The 27757-nt window shown below is 30.8% G+C and overlaps 1 protein-coding gene across 4 annotated transcripts; it reads left to right on the top strand.

Annotated features, from left to right (window-relative positions):
• The first annotated feature begins 279 nt into the window (after window positions 1-279).
• Window positions 280-25917, top strand: LOC129953293 (uncharacterized). Of its 4 annotated transcripts, XM_056066341.1 has the most exons (6): window positions 432-881; window positions 9102-12787; window positions 15122-15730; window positions 23171-23421; window positions 23855-25012; window positions 25090-25917. In XM_056066341.1, exons 2-5 carry the CDS (start codon window positions 10033-10035, stop codon window positions 24989-24991), a joined length of 4752 nt encoding a protein of 1583 aa, XP_055922316.1. In that variant the 5' UTR covers window positions 432-881; window positions 9102-10032; the 3' UTR covers window positions 24992-25012; window positions 25090-25917. The 4 variants fall into 4 exon arrangements, with proteins under 4 accessions (XP_055922314.1, XP_055922316.1, XP_055922313.1 ...); XM_056066339.1 differs by lacking the exon at window positions 432-881 and adding an exon at window positions 280-417 and having other exon boundaries at window positions 23855-25917; XM_056066338.1 differs by having other exon boundaries at window positions 23855-25917.
• Window positions 25918-27757: the final 1840 nt, after the last annotated feature.

The following is a 27757-nucleotide window of genomic DNA, read 5'->3' as shown; positions in this document are numbered from 1 at the left end:
GTTATCAATTTAGATATATCGCACATCTCTTAATATAACAATCTATAGCTTCTTCTTCTCTTTAAACTTAGAGCTTAAAGCAAAATAACAACAACAAAAACAACACACATGTCCTACTCCTATATGAATAAGAACAGTTTCTCTTCATATTTACCAAGTTTTTGATGAAATGCGAATAATGTGTTTGTTTTGTGTGTAGTGTATCCTCTTTATTTAGTTTTTCCTTGCTCCTTCGAAAGAGTAAGTAATAATTTTAGTTTTGTTGAGAAATATTTTCATGTTGTTCTGCATATAAAAAAAGTGTAGTACATTTGTCTTTGGTGGTGAATCGAGGCATTAAAAGATTTTATCGGCTTGGGCACATAGCACAGCAGTTGATTACAATTGGATACGGTTAAAGCTTTTCAGAAAGTTTCGGTACGGTCGTTTATTCAGTTGTTTGTTCCAAAAAAAAACGAAAAATATACGTTATTTGGAAACCTTGCATTAAAAATAAATAAATAAATACATTATTGTTAAGTTCTTGATTATGTTTAAAAATGTATTTATTTTTGTATAAATATATATACAAATATATTTTTTTTCTAATTTTCTACACATTTCTATATAATACCACAAACATTTTTTTCCTTTTTTGCATTTCGTTAAAATTATCTATTTTCAAAAGGAGAAATAGTGTGAGTTTTTACTGATGAATCTCTTCATGCTTCAACTATTCTACCACTTCTCGCTCGGGTGTCCTTAGATTTTGTTGTTCTTTAGCGACCGAAGAACAAAGCAAGTGTCATTGTAATTAAGTGTGACTCGAATCCAAAAATTAAATCAAGTGTGCAATTAAAATGAAAGAAAAAAAAAACCTCAAAATTATTTTAAAATTAAATGTATGTATTTCATAAATATGAATTTTGAAATTTGTTGTGCTGTTTTAAGTAGTAAAAAAATATTAAATTTATGCAAGAAATCTTGAAAAAAGAGCTTTACGAAAAAAAAGAAGAAGGAAATTATTGGTCACAATGATGTGTGAGAGTAAAATTATGAAAACCACGTGCTTACCTTGAATATGTGTAATATGTACTTCTTCATGAATATTAAAATATTAACTTTTGCGCATAGAATGTGTGAATACATGAGATAAATTTCTTCTATTGACAATATTTGCAGGAATTTAAGTTTAATGTTTAAATTGTTCAAGTTATTATATAATAAAATATCTATTGTATACAGGTACCTATATGTTTCGAAATCGTAATATATATAATATAGGTTGTCTTTAATTTCTATGTGGTTAGAGTTCTTATTTTAATTCGATTCGATAATATGTCACATGTTTTAGATATGTGCATTTTTTGCAATTGAAATAATCAAATCAAATATTTCAAATCCCTTTTTTAAATATAAATGGTGCCATTTAAATTAAAATTTGAATGAAATATTTAACTCTCAATTATAATCAATATATACAAATTTGAATAGTTTATGTAAATGCAAAATTTTACTTAAAGTATAAAAATTATATGATTTTAAATCATGTTTTATTAAAAATGCCTTCATATAAAATAATTAATACATATTAAAAAATATGAAGCATAAATAGATAGATAGAATAGATGAGTCAAAAACACCACCTAGGTGCCTACCTCTTATTTTTTGCACTTTTGATTGTATCTTTTGTATCTACAAACCTATCTACAACAAATAGTATGTTCTTTTTTTTGTAGTCTCTTTTCTCAAAAAAATCTATTGCTCGTCTGTCGTTGTTGCCTCAATAAAGATGTCTCCGTCTACACATTTACATATGATTTTAAATACGAAAGAATTTGCTTCTTCTTGTAGTTGTTGTTGTTGTTAAAACAATAACAACGTTAATTTTTGCAGCAGGACATTTAGTACAACACAGCACCGCCAACAACTGACAGGATCAGCAACAAAAACAACAACAACAAACAGAAAAAAAAATAAGGAGAAAACTATGTATAAACATACAAATGTAAATAAGTAGGTAATATAGAAGTTGCAATATCTATATAAAGATAATTTTACCGACAAATATATAGAGACAACTTCGCTGGACACGCAGTGTGCATAAAATAAACGCAATGCAGAGTTAAATACAAGAACGCAGAATTTATATGAGCACAAGTAGAGTAAAGGAAATAATCCTTTTTTGATACAAAAAAATTATAATGACAAAAATATCGAATTTGGAGGTGATAGGTATAATATACATGTTTCTACAATTGCTCTTCAGTTTGTGAAATCAATAGTTTTATGTTAAAATGAGTTAAGTATATTTAAATTTATAACAGTTGTTAATTTTGTTTAGTTTCGAATCAATAGGTTTTATACTGTAGGGTTTGTATAAAAATAGCATTGCAAACTCAATTTTTTATTTAAGAAAGTATCACACTATAAACATTGTCATTAATTTGTCTTTTTTTATTTTTCAATTAATTTTATTTTTTCCACAAAGTTTTTGTTTTTTAATGAAACTAGATTTATTGCTTTAATTAAGAACATTGATAATTTGTTAGGGGTCGAATTGATATTACATCCTGTAGTACAAAATATCGTTATGGAGCATCCTTGCTTGCTAGTTGAATGTACTTTCCATAGAACTTAGGGTCTGACACATATGTATTAAAATTATGTATACCTTTTAAGATGCTGAATGTGTCTTTGGTCTATCAATACCTCACAACCGACGGCGGTGTACACTGGCCAAGTCAAATTACTGTTTTTGGGTTCAGTATCTTATCAAATGTTTTATTTACTTCTCATAGGATGTTATTGTAATCGGGATTCTAGGGACGTTTCAAGGTCCCTAGAATCTAAACAAAAGATTTTAAGAGAGATGTCTGTGCGTACGTGTGTAAGTACGTTTGTTTCTTGCGTCGTACATTACTCAAGAACCAGTGTAGATATTGACTTCAAATACATTTTGTTATGCAGATAATTATGGAGGAAGATTCAGAAAGGACTCAGAAATAAATGACACGTCTGTTTTTGGCTATGCCTTTATTTCAACTCGATTGGTTTTAACCTACTTACAACTATGTACACCGACTTAAATATGAACAGTACTATAACAATTACAAATTTTGGTTAATTCATGATATATAAATTTTATATTGTATAATGTAACGTGACGTGAATAAGTATTATTTAAGAGCTGCTAAAAATATAATTGGCACTGCGAATACTTTACGAACAAAAAAGGATTATTTTAAGAATTAAAAATCACATTAATTTCATCTTATAGCAAATATTGTTTCGAACATTCAGTTAAATGTAAGGAAAAATCGAATGAGCAGTTTAAAAAAAAAAACCTAAAAAACATTACAATAACTTGGTAAAAAATTATTTTCGACTTAAATATCTTTTCAAAGTTTATTGGCTTCAAAGTATTTTCATCTTATTGACAATATTGTTTTCGTTAGTTTTTTTCGTAAAAATTAAAATCTACAAAGAAAAATACTCAAAATTAGTTAAAATTGATGTTTAATGCTCGTGAATTTTTTTAACAAAACACGAAAACCTACAAAAATAACACAAAATGTAAAAGAAATTATTTTATGAGGAGAACATAGACAACTATTGACAGCAAATTATTACTCCTGCAAAAAATTTAGTTCTGAACATTTTGTTAACATTTTAAGCAAGACTAGTAGGCATACGGTTCAGGTTACCTAACGAACAATAGAGCACAAACTTTCAAAATAGATCCTATATTTTACCTGAACAAGGTTGTCCAACCAGGACTTCACAACTTGCCCAATCGAACGCTTCAAATCACCAATCGGGTTCAATTCTTGAGTTAGCTTGATCTTATAGGGGTGTAAACTCTGTGCTCAAAAGTTAAAGACAGAAATGATTTAACTTAACTATGTTAACTTGTTAATATGTTATTAATCAAAAAATTAATGTTATTAAAAATTAAAAAAACAAACGTTGCAAGTCAAAAATCCACTTTCTGAAAAAGTATAAAAATAGACTTTAAAAACTTATACCTTTTTAACGCAGATCTAAGATTCTTATGCAAAATTGAAATTGACTTATTTAAATCATTTGTTACAGTGCGCCTGAACGGCAGCGATATTTTTAACACTTTGACCAACCCGTTGCCTTACTGATTGTTGCCTATCAGTGAGACAATGATTGCGTAACTTCCGAGAATTATAGTTAACGCTTTTTAAGTGCACCAAAAAGTAGATGTATATACGTACAACATTGAATTGTCAGCACTATTTAACTGGTGGCCCTTTTTTTCAGCTGCTAATTCTAAGAAGAAACAGCGAAACATATCACACAGCACGTGCCCCAATTGATGCATTGAAGAAAGAGTTTGGCAACCGCACATTTTCACGTTTGATAAGATCGAAACTATTGACCACTTGGAGGACAATATTCGCCACGATATTGCCGGTATATGGCTACAAATGTTAGAGAACTTGGACCTCTAAAGTAGACTACCTCCGAGTCAGCCGTACCAGTCATATGTCAAAAATCATGTATTAATTATAATGCCAGAAAATTATTACTTGAAAAAATCCTCCTTATTTTATTTCCTTTCAAGGTACTTTACCTCTTAAAAAAGCACACTTTATATATTCATGAAAAACCACTCTTGACATTAAAAACCTACCTACAGTTTTTCGTAGCTTTGTAGTTCGTGGCTTAATTTTGTCTTATCTTTGATTTTTCTGACCATGTCTTTAGGAACCTTGGTCTTTTCATAATATGATACAATTTACAAGTACATAGAGTGGTAGTGATAAAACAGATGAAATTCTGATTAAGAACTTATTCACATCGATTGCAGAATCCATGGAGCAGGCTGCTGAGGTAGTCAAATGTCAATTTGGACATTTCTATCATATTGGAAATGTCCGAATCCATTCGCAACTTATACGTCGGATTCTGTATTCCGCATGATTAATGTGCATCCAAATAGTTTTAAATAAATAAATTTAAATAACTTTACAAAAATAAACCATATTTATCAGGTTTATCAGTAAAAACTAAATATTAAAAATCAACCAAGGTAACTGTACATTTTGAAACAGGTTAAGTAAGGTTAGGTTAGTTTTATACCACAAAAAATACATTTCAAAAACATGGAAAAAAAGTTTATTTTAAAATATACAAAAAAAACACTAAGTGACCGTTTTTATTACTCTGTATTTGTTTATATGTATGTATCTATTAAAATCCATTTAAAATGAGATAGTGATTTCAAAGTGAAGCTTACAAAAAGTGAAATCAACCAAAACTTTAAAAATTCGACTTAAAGCCTCATTTTGGTCACCCTGATAAACTGTATATTTTAAATTAAAATAAATAAATTAAATTAATTTTCGTTCAGAGCAGAAAACCTATGATGATGTTTGTATATCATAGTATCATTCTAAACATATATGTTTGTTTGTCATATCAAAGAGTAATGATAATAAAACAATTTTACGTGAAAAATTTGTAAGAGTGTAGCTTTGGCTGTGTGGCACGTAGCGCCGCCCGGCCGCCCTGTTAGAAACTAAATGGTCACTCCTTGCTAATTTTCGAAGAAAAATAGCCCAATTATGCCTCAGGACCAAAATCCGCACCATACAATGACTCGTTTTGGGTGTATCGGCTTTACAATGTAGGCGTGCGGGTTTTCTTAGCCCCAAAAAAGGCAATTTTGTTTGTTTACATACCCGCTAAGATAAATGAGCTTCATCTAAAAAGATGATTTTTTTGGCAAAATCAAGTATATGCACAACCATATTCGTTCAGCGGAAAGATATAAAAATTATCTGTCAAATCAGACACGAGCTAAGTGTTGTTTTCAGTAGTATTCAGGTAATAGAATGTACATAACCCCACAACATACACTATTTCGAACTCTTAGGATGATACCTTTGTGTATGAAATGCTTATATTAAAATTGTTATATACAAAATAAATTGTATAATAGTTTAAATAAAATATTAATTTTGAATTATATTACTTCTTCCTTGAAGTTTAAAAAGAGGTGGATTTGGAAATTTTATAGAAAAAGTTTTCCAATAGAGTCGGGTTTGGAAACCGACTTTGACAGCTCGTGGTGGCCATGTTTTTTCTTTCACTTTTTGTCAAAATATTTTCTTGTAATCAGTCATCATCTGGCGAGGCCATCACCATCAACAGCAATAGCTACGAGTATAAGTCTTGTGGCCTGAATTGGGTTGCATGGACTCCGAAGACATATCATTTCAATAGGATGGCGATGCGTACTACACGGCTCAAGAAACAATCGCTTTACTGAGCGAGCGATTTCATGACGAGGGGACGTGAATTGGCAACCAAGAACAATGAACGTCAAATCGAAAAACAGTCTAAAAAATAAATACGTAGTAATAAGTAATATCATAAACTGAAAATTATAGTGGAAAAATATAAAATTAAGAATGTCTGTTTACAATTTGTTGAAAAACTATACGAACAAATGCCAATGCTAAAATCATTGAAAGACATCAGATAAAGTAAGTTGCTTCATTAATATCAAAATCTACTTCAATAAGTATTCGGACTAAAAATATTAATGATGAAAGAAAAATATTTTACAATGTAGTAAGGTATCAAGTGATTTTTTTTAATGTTATTGGCATTTTAGAATAACCAAAAGTCAAAAATGCTATATGATGCATTAAAACAATGCTCTGAGATTAAGCGAAGAATTACTCTGGCTAATCGCCGTTACCATGGGCTAGTAGTAAATCATCCTCTAGAGCAATTATAGTTTCAATATTTAAAACTCTTATCATTCCCTTCCTGCAAATAGGTGCAGAAATATGGACCATGACAAAAGCTTATCAAAGCAGTCTGTCAAGAAAAAATTGATTTACGGACCCCTATACATTAATTTCAATCGGAGTAGATGATGAGACGACGAGCTTTACGTGCTTTCCCGCGACAAAGACTTGGCCATTATAGGGTAAAAGTCCAACAACTCAGATGGAAGTGAGCTATCCCGTTCGTCGAATATTGCTTCGGGACTTGGGCCTACACCCGTACAAGATCCAATTGACCCAGGAGCTCATGATTCACGAACATCTACTCGCAATTATTAAAAAAAAAAACCTTTATTAAAAAATATAATAATAATTTGAAATCTAGTATTTTTATAACTTGAGCAAATAGGTAATATTAAAGTTTGGATTCGAAATCAACACTAAAAATTAAGTCTTAAACTTATTTTCCAAAACTATTAAAGCATTAAATTAAATTTTTTCTCGAAACTTCATATAGATTCAAATAAAGACTCATGACAAATGAGAATTTCCAGTCGATACTAAAGTTCTTTAAATTGTATCCTTAAGAAAAAAATGTTCACTTTTAAATATCATCATACAATTTATTGTTAAAAGATATTTTGAGTTTTAAATTATAAGGTTTAAGAACCCCGTTTTTGGTTGTTCTCAGCATTTTTAAAACCTACTAATAAAAGTAGTTTTGTCGACTAGTGTTTCACAAGTTTATATAAGACGTTGACAATGTTCGCAGGAGAATAAGTTCATTTTCATTTTTGAAGTACTTCAACTATCATAGAAAAAATCCTCTTTGTAGAAATGATCTCCCGTTATTAAGAAAATTATGCAGCTTTGTTACAATCATTTATAATAACAGTTGAATACATTTTTTGTGTTGTTATTTGTGAATGATTTTTTTTCAATATTTTAAGTGGATTGTTTGTTATAAAATAAACTAACCAGTACACAATTTATGTTAGTTAGCTAAAAGTTGCAATAAGAAGAGAATGTTGGTTGATAAATAGAATAGAATCATACATATTATTGAATTCTTTTGCTGTGAATAATGAAATATTTTGATTTATGTGCCGTTTATGGAAATTATGAAAAACTATTAATGTTGTTACTACCAAATCACTTAACTTTGTTACACAGTTTGGCTGAAATTTGTTTAAAGTGAAAAAAGATACCACACCTGTATTGTATGTAAAAACATTCGAAAACAACCATTTACTAAATTCAAATTTTCCATTCCATAACTGTTTTGGTATTATATTTTCACTAATTAAATACAATTTTAAAGGCAAAATAAATAGCCCAGTTAAATAAAAAAAAAGAAAGATCTAACATCGCAAAGCGTGATGTGTCAGTTCTGTATTTTTAGTGTGTTGTTAACGCCACTTATAGTAGCTTTTTATTTTATGTCTTTATTTGTAGCTTTCAAAACATATGTCAAATATACAACAAGCATTATATACTGCATTTATGTATATGCAACTATGATGGCATAAGTAATGAGTCCCAGGATATTAAATGTTCCTCCATTTAGGCTAGGTTCAACAATATTTTTTGTAAGTGTTTCCCTTTTTCAATAATTTTTGTAAGCTAAAAGTTTAGTCGGTATTATGAGCCTTTTAATTACTCCATACAAATTGTAGGTATCCTACTATAGGATGTTCCAGCAGGAGCGCACATTCTAAAAACGCATTAACTCAGGAAAAAACAGCTGTCATTGGTTTTAATCATTGAAACCAATCTTTGGAATTTTATTGGAAGGTCGTTTATAGTGACAATTAAAAGTTTCTTTAATTGAACAAAATATCCTGAATGAAATTTTTTTGTGAAATTGGAGCTCCAATCAGTGATACGATTCGTTTCACTTTTGAAAATTAAATATAATACAAAATTTTTCCCAAAAAAGAAATACTTTGTGTGATTTCCGATCGATCATTATATAATCTTTATTACAATTCAAACACAGTCAAATATCCATTCAATGATAGCTACATATACCGGACTTTTAAGAAGCATTATTTAATCCGTAGATTGCCCGAAGCTTTTGCAATATTTCAGCGACAGACTCGCCGCATTTGCAGTGCGTTTTACCATTTATACGAGTTTTTAAACTGTGAATTTTCTATGACCAATGGGGAATTTTAAAAAATAAAAAAAATATATCCACGCGTTCTTCAAATGTGTACTTCTGCTAGAACATTTTATACTTTTAAGTTACATTATCCATTTTTTCAGCTAGCAAAGCTATTTGAAAAAAAATGCATTTTTTGTGAGTCATATATGTTGCTAAACTTGCTTTTTTTATTTAAATCTTTTCAGATATACAACACAGACTTTATTTTTTACTGATTAAGATAAGAAAACAAGAAAACTAATCATTGAGTGCCTAAGTATTTAAATATAAATTAAATAATTTATATATATATAAAATTTGTGTGACCTAAAGCAAACAAAATTAACAAAAAATTAAAAGAACTAAATTCGTAATTTAAAATTAACAAAATTAAATAAAATAATAAGCTATACTTCAACACGAAAGCAAAGTTATTTACATAACATAAATGCCAAAATTAAAGACTCTTTAATAAATAATTAAAACATAAGGAAAAACCTAATAATTAAAAAACTATCCGTCCAGTCAAAACGAAACCAAAAAATATGAAAACAATAATTAATATAGTCAATAATTTTCTTTAATCTTAAAAAAAAATAATAAAAATAAATTATTGTAAGCTATTATTAGAAAAAAACAAGACATCTTTTGTTCAATTAAACAAAATTAAAAAGATACAAAAAAAAAACTAGTACGCAGATGGATATTTTTGGATTTTAAGCAACAATTTATAACAAATTGAATGTGTTATGGAAATTCCTCAGCAAAAAGTTGTTAAATTAGACTTAAAACTAGTAAATTTTCTTGTTTCTATCCAACATTGCCAATGGCTAAGAAATAAAAAGCCAAAATACGAAGGGAAGGAAAAAATAGCCATAGAAAGGTTTTTGAGAAAGGTCTTGTTTTTGGTTATTATTGCTGTCAAATGTAACATTCGTTTCATAACTGTAATATTTTAAACTGCTGAGACTGAAAGTGAAAAATTAAAAATAAAACAAAATAAAAAATAACAAAAAACAATGTATGCAACAGAAACAACAGCAGAATTAAAAATTCGAACAATATGATTTCCATCACCTTCAAATTATTATTCATAAATACAAATTTGAATCAAAACGAAAAATTCTTAATTCGGTAATGAAAGAAAAATGTACATTAATTTTATTAGTAATTATTCTCCTCTTAATAATTTTAACCAAACTAAGCTTTATTGTTCCAAGCATTTTAGAGATACATAATATTTCAAAACTATCATCTGATGATAAAAACAACAACAATTTAAAGGTCCAAAACAATTTTAAAAAATCAGCTTTAAGCAACACTAACTTTACGACGACGACGACGACAGCGACGACGGTGGCAACGACAACGACTAAAAAAGCAATCACTAGTAATAAATACAATCGCCTGTTTAAAAATTTAATACTAACATGTTCCCATTTTCTTAATGCTAACTTAACAGAAATACAAAATAATTTAAATAATATAACAAATTTATTACATAATACAATTTATTTCAAATCAAAATCTTACTATCACCAGAATCAAAAGAAATTATTCAAAAATATTCCTATTTGTTACTTGCTAGTAACTTTTATGATAACAATAACTTTGGTTAAATTTGTTGTTGTTGTACTTGCCTATCAACAACTATTACAAAATGGCTATATAATCATACACAATCTCTACGACAAACATTTAAGAAATTTAAACTTTGATTTTTTAATATGCAGCCAACTACGGCCATATCAGCAATTATTAGAATCTGGTCATGGACTAGACGTCGAAGAAAACCATCCAAATCCATACAAATGGAGATGTCAATTTCTGACCTTGGTGAATAATTTTATAGATGAAATTATTAAAATTACCAAATCTTATATAAGAAAATATCAAAATAAACGTCGAACGTCATTGATATCTCGCGATAAATTATTGATAGATCAGAAATATACTAGTGTAATGGAAAAAGTGGAAAACAATATGCATATGGTGAAAGCACCTAACAACGATCAATTATTGTATCATCAAAACTCATTATATGGAAACAATCACGAATTATACCAGCCATTTTATTCTCATAATAACTCTCGATTTCATATTAAATGTCATGAATTTTTGTTCACTCGAAACTTATTTGATGATGGAAAATTATTTTATCAATTATTAAGGAAAGCAACAAAAACAATAAATCCAATAAATCCAATAAGCCAGAGTATTTTTTATTCAAAAGCAGAAAAAAGTATTTTGTTTGAAAAATGTACGTATTTTGAAAAAACTAATAAACTATTATCGTCGCATCATATATTTCTTCGACAAAATGCCTTAGCACATTCAGCGGCCTCTTCAATCTTAGTATCAGCAGCTTCGTCAGCTTCATTGACGTCGCAAACTTCCACTTCAATTTATAGTTCAATAAAAAAACTTAAAAAAAAATCCAATCCAACAAATCTAGGATTTGTTTTTATGCAAAGAATGTTACGATCGTGTATAGATCGAATCGAAAGTTTACCAAATTACTATCAACCGAATAAAATCCTACCGTCATTAACATCATTATCGTCAACTATATTATGTTGTTGGAAGGCATCAGCAGCTGGGAATCGTAAACGACGCAAAAGAAAATTCAGCTTTATTTGGGATGACAAAAATGAATATATCAGAAATTGTGGAAGATCGTTTACATTATTCACCAACAACAGCCGCTGCTACTGTTACAGTTGTTGTTGTGGTTGTGGTTGTAATTGTTGTTGCTGCTACTACCATTGCTGTTGTTGCTTAAAAGATCAATTTTGCAACGAGTTTTTTAATAATAACGCTGGCGCTGGGGCTGGAGCTGGAACTAGAACTGGGTCTGAAGTTATACTTTTAAAATGTTGTAAAACATATTTTTATTGTAGCTGTTACTGTTGTTGCAATTGTCGCAACAATTGCGTTAACTATCATCATTATCATTGTATCTATCAAATCAACAGTAATTATCCTAGTCAGTGCTCAATTCCAAATAATTCTTCTTGTTTGCAGTTGAATATTTTTAAAACAAACAATCACAATAAAACTACTACTATTCGACTTAGTAAAAATATTTATAACTTAGCTGAACAAACGTCAGATCATCATCAAGGTCGTAATAAATGGTGCCTGCAAACATCCTCCCATGCACATCATCAAAACGAAGCTGATGTAAATGGTGGAAATTTATTACAATCCCTCAATGCTGTCAAAGATATAACATCATCTGTTGTACATAATCGTGCAAATAACAACAAACGTAAATTAAAGAAAAATCTAGTATGGCTATTCATTGGACTAGTCTGGTTAGAAGGACCGAAACTTATAAATTGTAGTATTAATCATAATAATAATGATGTGACCAGTTTAAATGGCAGTGAAACTACGAATAAAATTGACAGCAGCAACGGTAGTGGCGCCGGTGGGCAGAATCAGAATCGAAATGGTGACAATAGTAGTAATGGCAATAGCAGCGGCTCACGAAACAGTAGCTCACGAAATAATAACGAAGGAGGTACCAGCAACACCAATGGCCCAGGTACAAATGCTCCTGAGACTAATAGTAAGGGACAAAAAGTTAAAATACCGGAATCAGAGGCGAGTAATGGCGGTAGTGTTGGGAGTAGTGGTGGTGTTGGACTTAATAGTGCAAATATTAATGAATTTTTTCTGAATGAAAATCAAAAGTTTTCGTCGCCATCATATAAGAGAATTCCATCACGACCAATTATGAGTATTGAGAACCAATTACAATATAAAACATTTGGTCATCAAGAGCCGGTTTTACCAACGTCATCATACATTGATATGAGGAAAAACTTAACCCCAAAACGATCCAACAGGAATAGCATCCCTCCAATATTGTATGTCAGTGAGGAAGGTAAGTTTTACATGTTATTTGTTTTATCAGGGCATCAGGCCTTATATGATTGTACAAAATAATTCCAAAGTATATCCCTAATTAAACAACATTTAAAATTATGAATGGCCGTAACCACTCTTTCGAACTCTTCAAATAATTGTTCTTCCGAAGTAATTTCTTAATTAATTTCAATATAATATTGTTTACCCAATTCTTGTTTAATTATTTAATTTATCATTATCGCTTTGCATTTGTTGATTAAGAAATAAAGTTTATTAAAAGATATATAAAATTTAGTGATCATGTCCCGTTCATTCCTCTACATTATGTTTAATGTGATAGCTCCATATTTAATATATATATATTCAATTTAAAATATAAGTTTTGTGAAGAAAGCAAACGAACTAAACTACAATCAAATTTATAATATATTCAGATAATACTGGGCAATCGGACAGCAACGTTTGCTTTAAATCGTTTAACCTAAACACTGAAATTATCTGCCAGGCCCTATTCTAAATTTTGATTGTTCAATATACAAAGCATTTCATTTTTGTATGCATTTAATTTGCATTTGATGTACAAAAAAGCATATCAATATTATTCTATCAGGTTTATTCGCCGACCATACGACTGCATTTTAATAATGAATAATGTGTTATTTATCTATTTTCATAAACTCTAAGTTTAAAACCGTTTTTAAAAATATTTAATAAAGAAGCTTCCATTGTTTAAATTAATATACAATTCGTGACACATGTATAGGGACAAGCTTTTTTCGTTTTTTATTTGACATTTCAAACCCTTAGGTTTTTCGGAAAATTTAGAAAAAAACAAATGTGGAATGAATGAAGAAGGTCATACAAAATACCTGTTTTTTTTGGTCACATAAATAGGGACAAGATCTAAATTTACTTATTAGCCTGTTTTTAATCAGGTAAAAGGATAGTCTAATTGTTTGGAAGCTAAGTGCGAATATTAATTTGGTAGAATCAAGAAGTATGGGTAGAGGTTAGGGTCTAACCAAGGAGGAACTAAGCCAAATTTGACAAAAACATCCATTGTATAGCCAGCAAAATTAGAAGAATTTCAAATCTATTATACAACTACTTCAAGGACCCAGAGTGGTATGGAAAAAACAAAAAAGGAAAAGTCAAGAAAGCCATATCATTTCAGAAAAGGAGGGCGATAGTGAGAGCTGCTTCAAATTCAAGACCTTCCCTTAGTGAAATCAAGGCAGAAGCTGGTAAATTCTAGTAGATCGACTGTTACTCAGGTGATACAGAAGGCAGGCCATATACGACACCAAAAAATTAAGAAAAACCGACATTTTATGCTTCACGCAAAAGCCAACTTACCGTACTAAGCTTATTATACCGTCGTCTTTTCCCATGAAAAAAAAAAATAATTAAGAAATCTATCAATTTAATTTGCTATTAAAATTATTTGCTTGTTTCGATTTTCAAATATGTATTAATATATTTAAAGTTCAATGATAATTTAGTCATTTTAACACATTAACTGATGAGAGAGAGTCGTGGTTGAACATTCAAGCGTGGGTAAATTCACAAACGTCAATTTTTTTTGGTAGTGGATAGTCATCAATGCTCTTTTGTGATGTTGATCGTTGATCAGCTGATTACGATGCGATGCTGATTGACAAAAAGTTTTACGTTTAAAAACAACTTTAGCTATAGCTTTAAGCTATTAGTCTCATTGTAATTGAAATCTGGAGCCACACATTTTATCTCTTCTAGAACTTTTCTCCACAATACTGACTTTGATTTTCTGCTGGCAATAGATTCATAATTCAATTTATAGTTTAATTTGTGCACTGGTAAAATATTCCCCGAAATTCATCAAATTAATTAATTTATAAACAATTTAGAATTTGATTAAATACTTTTCAATGTCTTTTTCCGCCATATTTTCTCCAAATCGCGTCGGCATCAACAACTTATCAAAAAAATTCTTGATGCTTTTTTTTGTTTATATTTGCGCATCAGTTTATCGAACTTTCCAATAATGAACAATTGACATTTTAAGTGATGCCAGTTATTTGCTTTTATTAACGTGCTACAGGGATGATCGCTAATCATCTCTGCATTGATGCGTTTGTGAATTTACACTATATAAAGCGAAGTCACCTTGATTATGGAAAGCATTTAATTAGGAATAAAATCATTAAAATATAGCTCCAATATAAAGAAAATAAAGCATTACATTGAGCATAAAAATAATATCGCAATAACTTTTATTATTATGCCTCAATTTTCGTCTGCTTTTTCAAATTTGATTCTTTTGACACAAAAATAATTTTAACCAAAAACATTTTTCCTCCATATAATATAGCGAATCGTGCCCAAAGTGACTTATCGCGGTTGGAATCGATAAAAAGGCAAATTCTTACTAAACTCGGCCTCACCGAAAAACCTAACGTTACACATCCATTGCCAAAACAATTTATCTGGGACACCATTTACCGTGCAGATGGAATACGGAGTGTCCATGATTTTGATTTCAATGACAACAATCATCGTTTGCAGGAGCACATGCGTTTAAAAGCAACTGGTGTCCTCGAGCCTCCACCACTTTTATCACGACAAAACTCGATGTCCAATTCAAATATCAATCAAAAAAATCAACTCATCAATAGAAATAGTATCTCAAACGATGTGAAAGAATCACGAACTCCAAGATCACATAACAAAAATACTAATAAAGATAATAAAATGGTAAAACACCTTGGTACGATTGGTTCAAGATGGAAATTATTTAATTCAACAATTGAGCAGACGGAAAAAATTCATCAGAAATTTCTACGTAAATATAGACAACAGAGATTTCGAAACAATGTACATGTTCTGAATCGCAATAAAAACCGATTTTTCGACCCTGATTACTTAGAAGGAGATGAATTTTTCGGCAGTACTCAAGAAATCATAACATTTGCTGAAAAGGGTGAGTTTGGTTTTTGTTTTTCTTTTTCTGGAAATCATAACTGCAAATGATACAAATTTTATCTGACGGATACTATCACGTTAAAAATGTTTGTAATGCATAAATTGGTTGGCTCAACAGTCCGTTGAAACCTAGGGCCTAGTGACTTACAACTCTCAACCATTCCTGTGTGCGAGTACTGTTGTCAGGGATGGATGGGACCTACTGTTTTAAGCCGAATCCGAACGGCTAATTTGAGAAAGCACTTTTCATGACAAGAATTACTCTTGGAGAATTTGTCAATTCCTCGCAAGAGGCATTAACCGTGGAAAAACTTTAGATAGCACAGTCAGGGATCGAACCCAAGACCTCTGGCATGACAGTCCTACGCACTTATCATCATTTCACGTGTACTACTACGGCTAACATTCTTTCTAGCAAAAAAAATATTCAAATTTTGTTTTAATTTCAAGTTTAAAAATTAATTTTTCAGAAATTATTTGTTGTTTTTTTTTATGATTTTTACATCTCCGTGAAACGACTCGCCAAGAAATAAGCCCATTAAAAAATATTAAATAAACCCCCAAAAAATCCTATATATGCCCAAGGAGGGAGGTTGCAAGGGGAAAGCATGTACGAGACAGTCAATGTTAATAGAGGTGATGGGGAATTGTTGATTGCTGTTTATTTAGTTTGTATTCTATAATTTGTTGAAAAGCCTTTAAATTTATAACATATTGTTGTATCATAAAATTCAAATGTCTAACTTGAAATCTTCTATTACTTATATGTATCCAGGAGGAACATTACACAGAAATCAAAAGAGCTTTGACTTATATTCAGTGCTCGAAACGAAGTTATTAGAATTATAATTGGAATTTTTATGTAATCATTTTTAACCATCAATTTTTTAATCATATGACCATTGTTCCGAAAAGATCAATATTTTATAGAAACAGCATTACGTATTGGTTAAACATTATAATATCCATTAATTGAGCATTAAGCTTTAAGAATCAGAAACATTTGATTCTGGTACAGCAAAGGTGATTATTCTATGCCATTTCTCGAAGCCTTATTTTTGCTTGCGTTTGGGCTGAAATATTCTTTTCATATCTTTGGTCAGGATTATGACAATTTTGTTCACTTCCCTCACCTCATATGAATTTAAGCAGTTTCTCTAGTGACCCCTTTAATGTTGCTAGTAATCTATTAATTTTTAAAAATTTGAACTTTTTGAATGGCGCTCAAAAATGCCTATGTTTACTTATGATATCAATGTTACACATAACTATAACTCTATAACTTTCAAAGGCATGTTATTTTGTTTTGGTAAAAAGATAGGTAGGCAGACAAAATTTCACAGACTTCTCACTCAAGGAATCACCTCATATATGTAGCTCATAAACAACATAACCTATCTGTGTTTGAAGCAGACGGACGAAGATAAGGGTATTAGAGAGTATAGTGTTATTAAGTAAGGGCATTCATGGTATGAAACTGAATATGTATGTATATAATTTACGTATACAAGTATAATATGCATGCACCCTCAGCTTTTGCTATAGCTGCAACAACTCGCGTCATAACACATTGCCTACACCCTCCAGACCGTAAAAAATTAATTCACGTAAGTCTTCATATATGCGCCTAAGTCTCTTTCGCATTTAAAATACACAGATAAATGCAAACACCAAACACAACCTATACACCATTCGGCACCAAGTACCGTTACCGACTACCAATCCACCAAAACCACCCCCTCTTTAAGCACGTCTCGGCTCAATTCGGTTCAGTTCGGCTGACGATGACAGCTTGACTATGTGCATTGTTTCTGTTTGGTGTTTGGTGCAGGGCTCTTAAATGTGAAACGTTCTTGCTTTTTTGCTAGTGCCGTGCCGGTACACTCTGTTGTATGGCTAACGTGCCAGACAAGAGGTACTCAGGTTGAAGTGTTCAGCACATTTAAAGTACTGGCGGTAGGGTGGTGTGATAAACGTAATACTTGCAGCCACTGAATAAGTATACTTGGTGAAACGGATTTGCTTTGGATCAAACATTTTTTTTCTCTTTATGTGTACGTACTTTTAATGGCGAGAGGTAGGTGTAATTCACTAGCATGGCATGACATTCATGTGTTTTCAGGCTTGTTTATTTATCAAAGAGCTTTTACCATATCTTTCTATACTATTCTTTTGAGCCCTAAGATAACTATTTGAAATGTCCCGTTTTCTTAAGAAATAATTGTTATACCTACCTACGCACAAAATATGAATACGGATTTTCTTTTTGAATTGTAAAGGAAATATTATCATCAAGTAGGTAGGGTAGGTAAGGAACATAGTGTTCATCATATAAAACCATACATAATAAATTAAGAAGGTAGGCACAACAAACAAAATGTATTGGTACCTACGACAGCTATACCTATGGCTTAAATAATTATAGGAACTAAACTAAATTTTTGGTAGCACTAGTGTAAGGAAAAAATCTGAAATTTAGTTTTATAATTAATTTGAGAAAACACTGACAAGAATAACTATTAGAGGATTTGTCAATTCTTCGCAGGAGGCAGTATCCATGCGAAAGACTTAAGATGGCACAGGAGGGATTGAACACAAGACCTCTGGCATAGTTGTGCTACGCACTAATGCCATGGGTACAACAGAACTCTAACATTGAACAAATTTGTATACATGAGCAGTAAAAAGAAAGATACTATAGCCGAAGCGAATTGTTTCTTTATTGAATATAATTTAATATTTCGACTTTTTTAACGTTTTTAAAGCTTATGTTAAAAGCACTTTTAGGATGAGCTAAGTCATCGTCCGGAGATGAATGTATATTATCTAAATAGCTGATTTAACAATAGTTGTGGTTCAAGGCGTTTAAAATGGAGTTGTGTTCAATGTTATCAACATAGGTAACGAATAATTTCTAGAGACCCAACTGAGACTTGACTAGAACACCTTCAAAATATATTATAGTAAATCTCTCTTAATCTTAATTGTACAATTTCATATCATAATTTTTATAATAAATCTACAAAATTTAAATATACCTCTCTAAAAATGCAAACGCTGTTTATAAGGCTAATGTAAAACACAATGTGGTTCATATAAATATATTGTACAATACCCGTGTTTTGTTGGGAAATTTATCCATAGTAAAGTAGGATTTTACACGAATAACAAAAACAATTACATATTGAGAATAACAGCGATAAAAGTTAGAGTAGAATCTTACTATGGATAGGTTTTTGACATTTATACGAGCCTCGAATGGATCTTATGTGATTTCGTTCTCAAATGTTGGTATGATTGATATTGCATTTGTATCTCGATGGCTGTGTTCGTTGAGTAGTTCTGCATTTGGAATCATGTGTGTTTTCCATTGCGGAAAAAACGAATCTATTACTGTTGATATTATTTAGTTTTGTTAGTGAAAATGGATTAACTGGCCTTATTTTGCAAGAAAAAACAATAGAAAAGATATTTATGTTTTGCTATGTTTCCAAAAAAGGTTAATCTCAGTTTAGAATAGGTAAATCTCAACTCAATTCAGGTATATAAAGAATTGAGGCTCGCTTCAACACCACATGTTAATGTAGTAGTCTACTAACAAACCCCCTTTTTGAAGTTTTTATTATTATTTTGACAGACCTTCTTTCAGTTGTACCAATTTTTAAATACAAAAATCTGGCTACTGCGGATCGTTTTGTTGGGAATTCTCACTTTACTATATATGAAATGTGAACAAAACGCACGTAATGGAAAAATTTTAAACGATTTAGTTAATGCAAAATTGATTTTTCGCAATTTACTAAATTTAAAAGATGATTTACCTTATTTTAAACGCTTTTTACATCTTGCTTTTTCTTTAACTTTAACTTTTAGGAATTTTCAAAATCCATATGACATCTGTGTAATTAATCTTATAAGAACAGCCGATTAATAGGTCCGCTTATGTGTATTTGCTTTGTTAATTTGTACAAACTGTCAGTTTTTAAACATGTTTGACGGCTAGTGTATTGCTAAATATAATTCAAATTATTGTAAATTGTTAAATCCTTAACAATTGGTTATTTAAAACTGTGCGCAAATGTTTTTACAAAGTACAAGGATATTTTCATAAACGTCGATAATCTACATAAGTACAATCGCCTTAGTGCTTTAATATACACACCAATTTTGCCTAGTTACAGTTATAAATAGTCAGAGAATGTTCATGAAGACAAAAATAAGAAATTGCCATCGAAAGAGATTTTTGTATTGGAAACAAAGACATCAAGAGAAAAAAAAAGTATCAACTTTCTTAATTTTAATAAGCACCGTCCCCTATAGTGAATTTGTTCCATAATTCAAAAATTCTTTTTCCGTGAAAATTCTTCTCTCGATTAAAAGCTACATGCAATGCAGCAAGTTATTCTTTCCTAAAAAAAGATTAATTTAATAATTGTATTCATATTTTACGTTTACCTCCCGCTACACCATCAGTAAAAAAAATGGTTACACAATCTGCCCGACGCTTATGTCATTTATGAAGTTTATGAACATATCTTTTGCTATTTATCTGACTTTATGAACATAGCTTAAACAGGCCTTAATTAGGCAGATGATTATTAAAACACCCCAATAGCTACTTTCTAGAAACAGTTTAAATCAGTTTAATATCTCACTTAATTTTCGAAATTTCTCATTCGTTATGAGATGACTTATGGTGTAGGCCTTTATTTGACGCTATATGAAATTTTGAAAAACCTTGAATGTAATTCCTTTATGATTTTAAATAATTCGTTTAAAATTTATTTTTAAGTACTGATTCTAAATCTGGAATCTTAATTTATCTACATATGCGTATGTTTAAACAAAAGAATACCTGTTTTCAACATTTACAAAACTTGATGTTTAAACCTAAAGACTACGAATTTGTAATACGAACAATTATTGCTTTATACTGTTTTGCGTTTTTCTCTCAAGAACCGCAAATGTTTGAGTGTTCTTTCAAGGGTTACAACTGATGAATTAAATTTGAAATTTAAATTAAATATTGAAATAATGGATTTTGGATTTGGAAAGTCATCACAAATTGTATTGAAAACAAAATACTTTACTTACTGTAAATGTACATAAAGTCAAAAAGCCCATTAAAAGTTTTTTTTGAGGATTTATGAAAGTTTCTATCTCAAAAACGGGACGTGATAGATTATTTTCGAATTCGGCTTTATACTTACCAGCTACATGACCTTGTTGACCAGTGTAACCATTAAAAACTATGAATTTGTATACCAGAATCGATATAAAGTTATATTGAGCATATTTTTTAAACGTAAATGATTTTTAACTTTCATTAAAATTAGATGTTATATTTAAAACTAAAATTCTGTGACAGTGCCATATTCCTTTTTAAGACTTAATAATTGTATTTGCATAAAATAGCAATTGAAATTTACTTTCTCAAAACTCAAAACAGAAACAGTGTGATAAGCTTTCTTTAATTTTGTTTTAAACAATAGCTTCAAAATGACATTTAATAAACTTCTGAAAAATGTCTCTCTTGGTATATTGATATGACATCTAAATAAAAATTACAGTACAAACATCAGCTTTTTAACATTCGCCGTTCTTGATTTGCGATGCAATAAGAAACAAAAATATTAAAAACAAAAATTGAGGGTGCTCCCACCCCCCAAGCTGTATTTAGTCATTAACAAAAAACGAATCAACTACTCTCTTATGAAATCTTGTTCATTATTCAAAGCTAGAGAACCTATATATTAATCAAGGATTTTTCTCTTTTTTCTTGTCCCTAAATACATGTCCTCAAAGAGGTGGTTTTGCAACTGATTGCGAGAGTGAGCTTCTATAATAAAAAAAGAAGTGAATTTATTTTTGAATTTTTAAATGTAACTGATATCTGTTTTATAATTTAATTCAACCAGACTTTATTTTATTTTTTCATCGACAATTCAGCATCTTTTATTTAAATTTAAAATGTGTTACTCAGTTAACTTAAATTGCCTTTAATGGCTACTATTATCAATCGGAAATTTAAAAATATTAAACAGTTTCACAGAGTCCCACTTATAATGTGGGACTCCAAAAAGTAATGATTTGTAACATATGATCACGAAGTGGAAAGATATGTGTTTCTCTAAGATAAAATATTATTTGCGAACATCAACATGGATTCGTGAGAAAATATCAACCGCTACATATCTTCAAACGATTTAGAACAAGGATATAAAGTTGACTTTGTATTCACTGTTATTTGTAAAGGTTTTGACCAACCTATACGCAATTATTTTATAAAAAAAAATTAAAGCTCTTGGTTTTCAACCATTTTACTTATTCTTGGCTTGGATTAATTCTAGAAAGTTTTGTTGCTGAAAAGATAATTTTATATTTTGGTGTAAGAAAAATGCCAGACGATAAAATTTACTAATTGAGTCTATTGATGTTTGTATGCAAAGTCTCTGTCGAATCTTCGCTTTTAAGGATGAAGGTGTTTTATTTTGTTCCACCTAAAAATGAACATGTCATAATAATTTAGTTGTTCTATACTTCGAGTCCTAAAGTTGCAGGGCAATTCGCTAACACCCTAGACTTGTTTCTTGCCCCTAATTCTGATAAGTCCGAGTATTCTATCAGTAAATTATATCATCTGAGTACATCAAACCGTTGTGTCATATCGGCAATTTTGTTCATGACAAAAAAAAACTATTAAGGTAAAACCTCCTACGAGAACCGTTTGGCAATATGAGAAAGCCAAGCTAGATCGATAAAGTCAATTTGCTTGCAGCGTTTGCAGTTACAACTGAAATATGTTCTTAAATTGTTTTTTTGAGTATAACTAAGGGGCTATGATTTACTTTCTATCTAAAAAAGAAAATGGAAGGGTCTACATTTCTAAACCTTTTCTAAAGATTTTTGTATAAGATTTAATTCCTTTTGGCACTTCAAATGAAGTCATTAATCTCAATCATCCAACATTTAAGCTTTAAAAAGATTGCATCCAACGAATTTAGGACATAATGGCATCAACAAATGTCGGAAATCAACAAATTTGAAATCAACTCTTTTAAGAATACTTTTATACTTAACTTTCATCTCGCAAACCCGATATATTAACTTGTACTCTCCTATTTAACTCGCTTGTCTCATCAAATATTTTGAAAATCATTCAAATAAATAATACTTCCATATGTTTGAACAGCTGATATTTTTATGTTCAAAAGCGAAACGAATCGTTCCATTGACTTGTGTTCCAATTTTACATAATTCCAGACCTACAGATTTCTGTCAGTAAACAGTTTTATTTTTAACATTTGAACTTTAAACAAAAATAAACCTTAAAAAACGGTTGTTTCTCAGTTAAACAGAATGTAAAATTTAATAATTTGAATTACTTAATCACTGATCACACAGTGAATCAAAATTGTACTTAAACTTTAAATTTCAGGAAAGGTGTATAAAAAGCATCGACTGGTGGAGTTTAGTCCACCTTCAAACAAAATACCAAAGCAAAAACTGCAAGTTCGAAATGCAGAAATTCATATTCGAATCGAGAAGGTACCAGCAGTTTCGGAAAAGACGTCAATTAATAAAAACAAACGTCGTCATCACCAAAAATTAAATATACCTAATTCTTCTAGCGAGCCAGGCCTTAAAATATGGATTTTTCAGCTAATTGGCAATGATTTTTCACAAAAAGTAAGTAAACTATATAAATTATAGGTCTATTCAATTTTATTTTGATAGAATTTTATTATGAAATTGAAAGAAATTCGCAGTTTTGGAAAGTAAACGAACGGTGGTCATGAAAATTTGTATTTTGTTTTTATAGGATAGTTAACTTTATTTTATAAAATCAAACGTAAATAAATGGAAAAGTATGTGTAGCATGCAATTTTGTTGTTTATCGCAAATGTGTATTTAATTTGTAGTTTGAAATAACTGATTTAAAAATTACATCAGATGGACCAAAGTTTTTAAATATGTATCGGTTTAAGTTTTGAAAAACACATACTTCTCTTAATTGAAAACGTGCAGTAAAACTCCACTAGATTTATAAATTTATTAAATTATATATTTTCCTTAACTTATAAACTTTTTGTTCCTTATTAAAACCAAATAAAATTTTCAGGGCTTCGATCAAGTGGCTAAACTTTGTACATCATTATCGGTGGACCATAATGTACTCGGATGGCAAAAACTCGATATTACTGAAACCGTTCAATATTGGTATGGCAAAGAACAAAACGAAAAACTAAGGCTATTAATTGATTGCACCGGATGCGGAAATCGATACATTCTTCATTTGTTCGATAGAAAATTTCATAATTCACCCATTTTGCCAACAACAACGCAAACAACAAATTTTCACCAATCACTTAACGATACAGTAGAACAACAAAATTATAAAATATATAACAATTACTCATCGCTCATCATTGAACGTAACCATGCTCATTCTTCAAGCTATAATAATAAAAAGAAAAACAACGAAAGCCTTCGTAATTTATATCACCAAAGACAATATAGCCATCATCGTTATAGACGAAAAAACCGCACAATTAAAGCGCAAAAGCTTAAGATTAACTCTGATTCATCAGATACAACTAAAAAAGCATCAGCAAACGTACAGCTAAGTCAGTTCGATGGACAACACAATGTTGTTAGTTATGCACAATCTTTGTGGCATAAAAGCAGAACATATCGACAAAATCGAGAAATTACAAATCCCTATTCTATAAGCCAAGATCAAGATCAAAATCAAAAACAGAATCAAGATATTGGCAATGTGCAAAAGAATCTTGACGAAGGTATGTCATATGAAATTGCTGCTGCGGAATTTCATCTCGAAGACCGTCTCAATCCAAATAGGCCGTTTCTGGTTCTTCATACTGAACCGTCGCGTTCAAGACGTGTTCGACGTCGTGCTGTCGATTGCTCCGGGGCAATACACGGACAATGTTGCAAGGAATCATTTTATGTTAGTTTTAAGGCGCTCGGTTGGGATGATTGGATTATAGCTCCACGTGGATATTTTGCCAACTATTGTCGTGGTGACTGCACCGGGCCGTTTCGAACTCCCGATACATTTCAAACATTCCATGCTCATTTCATTGAAGAATATCGCAAGATGGGGCTTTTGAATGGGATGCAGCCATGCTGTGCCCCTGTCAAATTCTCATCAATGTCATTAATTTATTATGGCGATGATGGAATCATCAAACGGGATCTTCCAAAAATGGTGGTCGATGAATGTGGATGCCCATAAAAACGATTATGCATCCATTCTGTAAGATTATTTTTATTAACTTATTTTTTAATGCTAATGTCAATTTTTTGTTTAATATTTCGTTTTATGTTCAAAAGGAATCAGTGATAGAGGATAATTAAATAAAAAACAAATATAAGCATACTTAAAGCATAATTTCTAAAACAAAAAAATAGTACCAATATTTTTTTATCTCATTATAGACAAATAATAACAATATAGATAAAAACAACAACATTGAAAACAGAAGTCATTGTATACCGTGTTTTAAAAATAACTAATCCAATGCTGTTTGAAATATTTGAAGACACAAATTTAATAACCTTAATAAGTTATATGATTATTTGATTCAGCATATTCACATTTTATATTTATTTATTATGTTTGACTAATGACTTGTCATTAAAATAGTAAATGACATAATAGTTAGCTATATATTTTCTTGTATTGATTTAAAAAATATATAAACATGTAATAACATATGCATATGTATAGTTATTTACTTATTTATTTATATATACATTCCATTCCGTAAATAAAATTTAAAGTTGAACAACGAAAATTCTAAAAGCAAAATAAAACAATTTAAAACTTTAATAAATTAAAAAAAAAAAAAAACAATTGTAAAAAATCTAAGGAAAAATGTGATCTGTTGTCATTGCATTGTGTAAATTATTAAATAATGAAAAACAAACAAAATAACTCCGCCATTCTATTCTTGAAAATGACGATCTAGTTAGGTACCTTTATTTTATTTATACGATAGCCGATAAGAGTTTCATATTTAAAAACTAAAACAAAATTATTATGATTATTATTATGTAATGAGACGTCAAGCAGCTGTATATTCTTATCGTTACATTATTTTCCCAACTATTTAAGTAGATATGTTTTGACTAATAAATAATTCGTTTCATAAGAGACAATATTTTGTTTATTTAAATTTTGGTTGCCATTAATTCAAGTTGCATAAAACATACATCAAGTAACATCATCGGACAACACACCACACAACACGCACATGCAGGGTAGGCTTAAATGATTCTTAAATAATTTTTTTTTCATCAAAATACATTTTAATTTTTTGGCACAGGCATTTACAAACATGAAATGCTATGTGACATGCACATGTACAGGGTCCGGCAAAAAGATCTCCCATATCCATCTTGTTGGAACCAACCAGACTTCTTTTTGGTTTCTTGTAAACTGACAGTCATGTGGCAGTAGCGATCCATATTAACTGTAACTTTTTAGCCATTTTCTTCGAGAAAATTTGAATGAAACACACCATACTCAGCAACAGCACACCAAATTGTCACATAAGGGATGTGAAGTGGTAGTTGATGAATTTCTTGAGGGGTTTCTCTTGCCCAATATCGGAAATTTTGTTTATTTACAGTACTCGATAAATGGAAATGGGCCTCGGCAGAAGTGCCACGCCACTATGATTACTAAAAACGGCACGTAGACCTCTATCTACCTATACCCGGAATACCATTTTAACTATAAATATAGTTCTGAATATCAAAATCAAAAAATCAAATGGGGTGGCGCAACAGTCCGTTGTGAACCAGGGCCTAGTGACTTACAACTCTCAACCATTCCTGTGTGCGAGTACTGTTGTCAGGAATGGAAGGGACCTACAATTTTGGGCCGAATCCGAACGGCTAGTTTTGAGAAAGCACTTTTTCATGACAAGAATTACTCTTGAAGGATTTGTCAATTCCTCGCAAGAGGCAGTACCCGCGAAAATTATTTTTTTTAAATTAAGGTGGCACAGGCAGGGATTGAACCTAGACCCCTTGCATGACAGTCCAACGCACTAACCATCATGCTACGGGTTCTGAATATAGGCGTCTAAAAATACGGGAGGTTTTTTTTTGACGGACCCTGTATTATGCAGGGATTCATTTTCCAAGACTTTGTCAGAAGCTCATGTGTTCATAAAGTATGAAAACATCTTAAGCATGACATGACAAAATGAACAAGTTACTTGCAACAATTTGTTATTAACTAAAGATGTATTAAATCTAACTCAGAATGCACTTAAGAATTTTTCCACGATCTACGTGACCCAGCCATCCTAGTCGTTGGACTTTTACCCTTCTGGCTAAGTCTACGTCGCTGTACAGCCCGTACAGCTCGTCGTTCCATCTTCTCCTCCACTCCCCTTTGATGCATACGGAACCGTAGATCACACGAAGAACTTTTGTCTCGAACCGACCCAAGGTGCTTTCATCCGCTTTTGTCATAGTCCATGCTTCTGCACCGTATAGCAGGACGGGGATGATAAGGGTCTTATATAGCAACACTTTAGTCCCTCGAGAGAGGACTTTACCACTCAATTGCTTCCTTAGTCCAAAGAAACAGCGGTTAGCAAGAGTTATTCTGCGTTTGATCTCTGCGCTGGTGTTGTTTTCTGCGTTTACAGCGGAGCCTAGGTAGACGAAGTCCTTGACTACCTCAAAGTTACTTCTGTCGATGGTGACGTTTTGACCAAGACGTTGGTGTTGTATGCCCTTTCTTGAAGACAGCATGTACTTTTTTGCGCTCATTAACTGTTAAACCCATTTTTGCCGCCTCTGCTGCAATACTCACGAAAGCCCCGTTGACATTACGCTGAGTTCTTCCGATTATGTCAATGTCATCAGCATATGCCAGTAATTGGACAGACTTTTGAAAGATAGTGCCTCTAGTGTTGACGTGTGAGCTCTGCACTATTCTTTCAAGCGCATCACCTTTTTTGACATCGAAAGGTTCTGTTAA

Source organism: Eupeodes corollae, chromosome X (genome assembly GCF_945859685.1).
Source record: "Eupeodes corollae chromosome X, idEupCoro1.1, whole genome shotgun sequence".
Lineage (NCBI taxonomy): Eukaryota > Metazoa > Arthropoda > Insecta > Diptera > Syrphidae > Eupeodes > Eupeodes corollae.
This window is presented reverse-complemented; position numbering and strand designations above follow the sequence as displayed.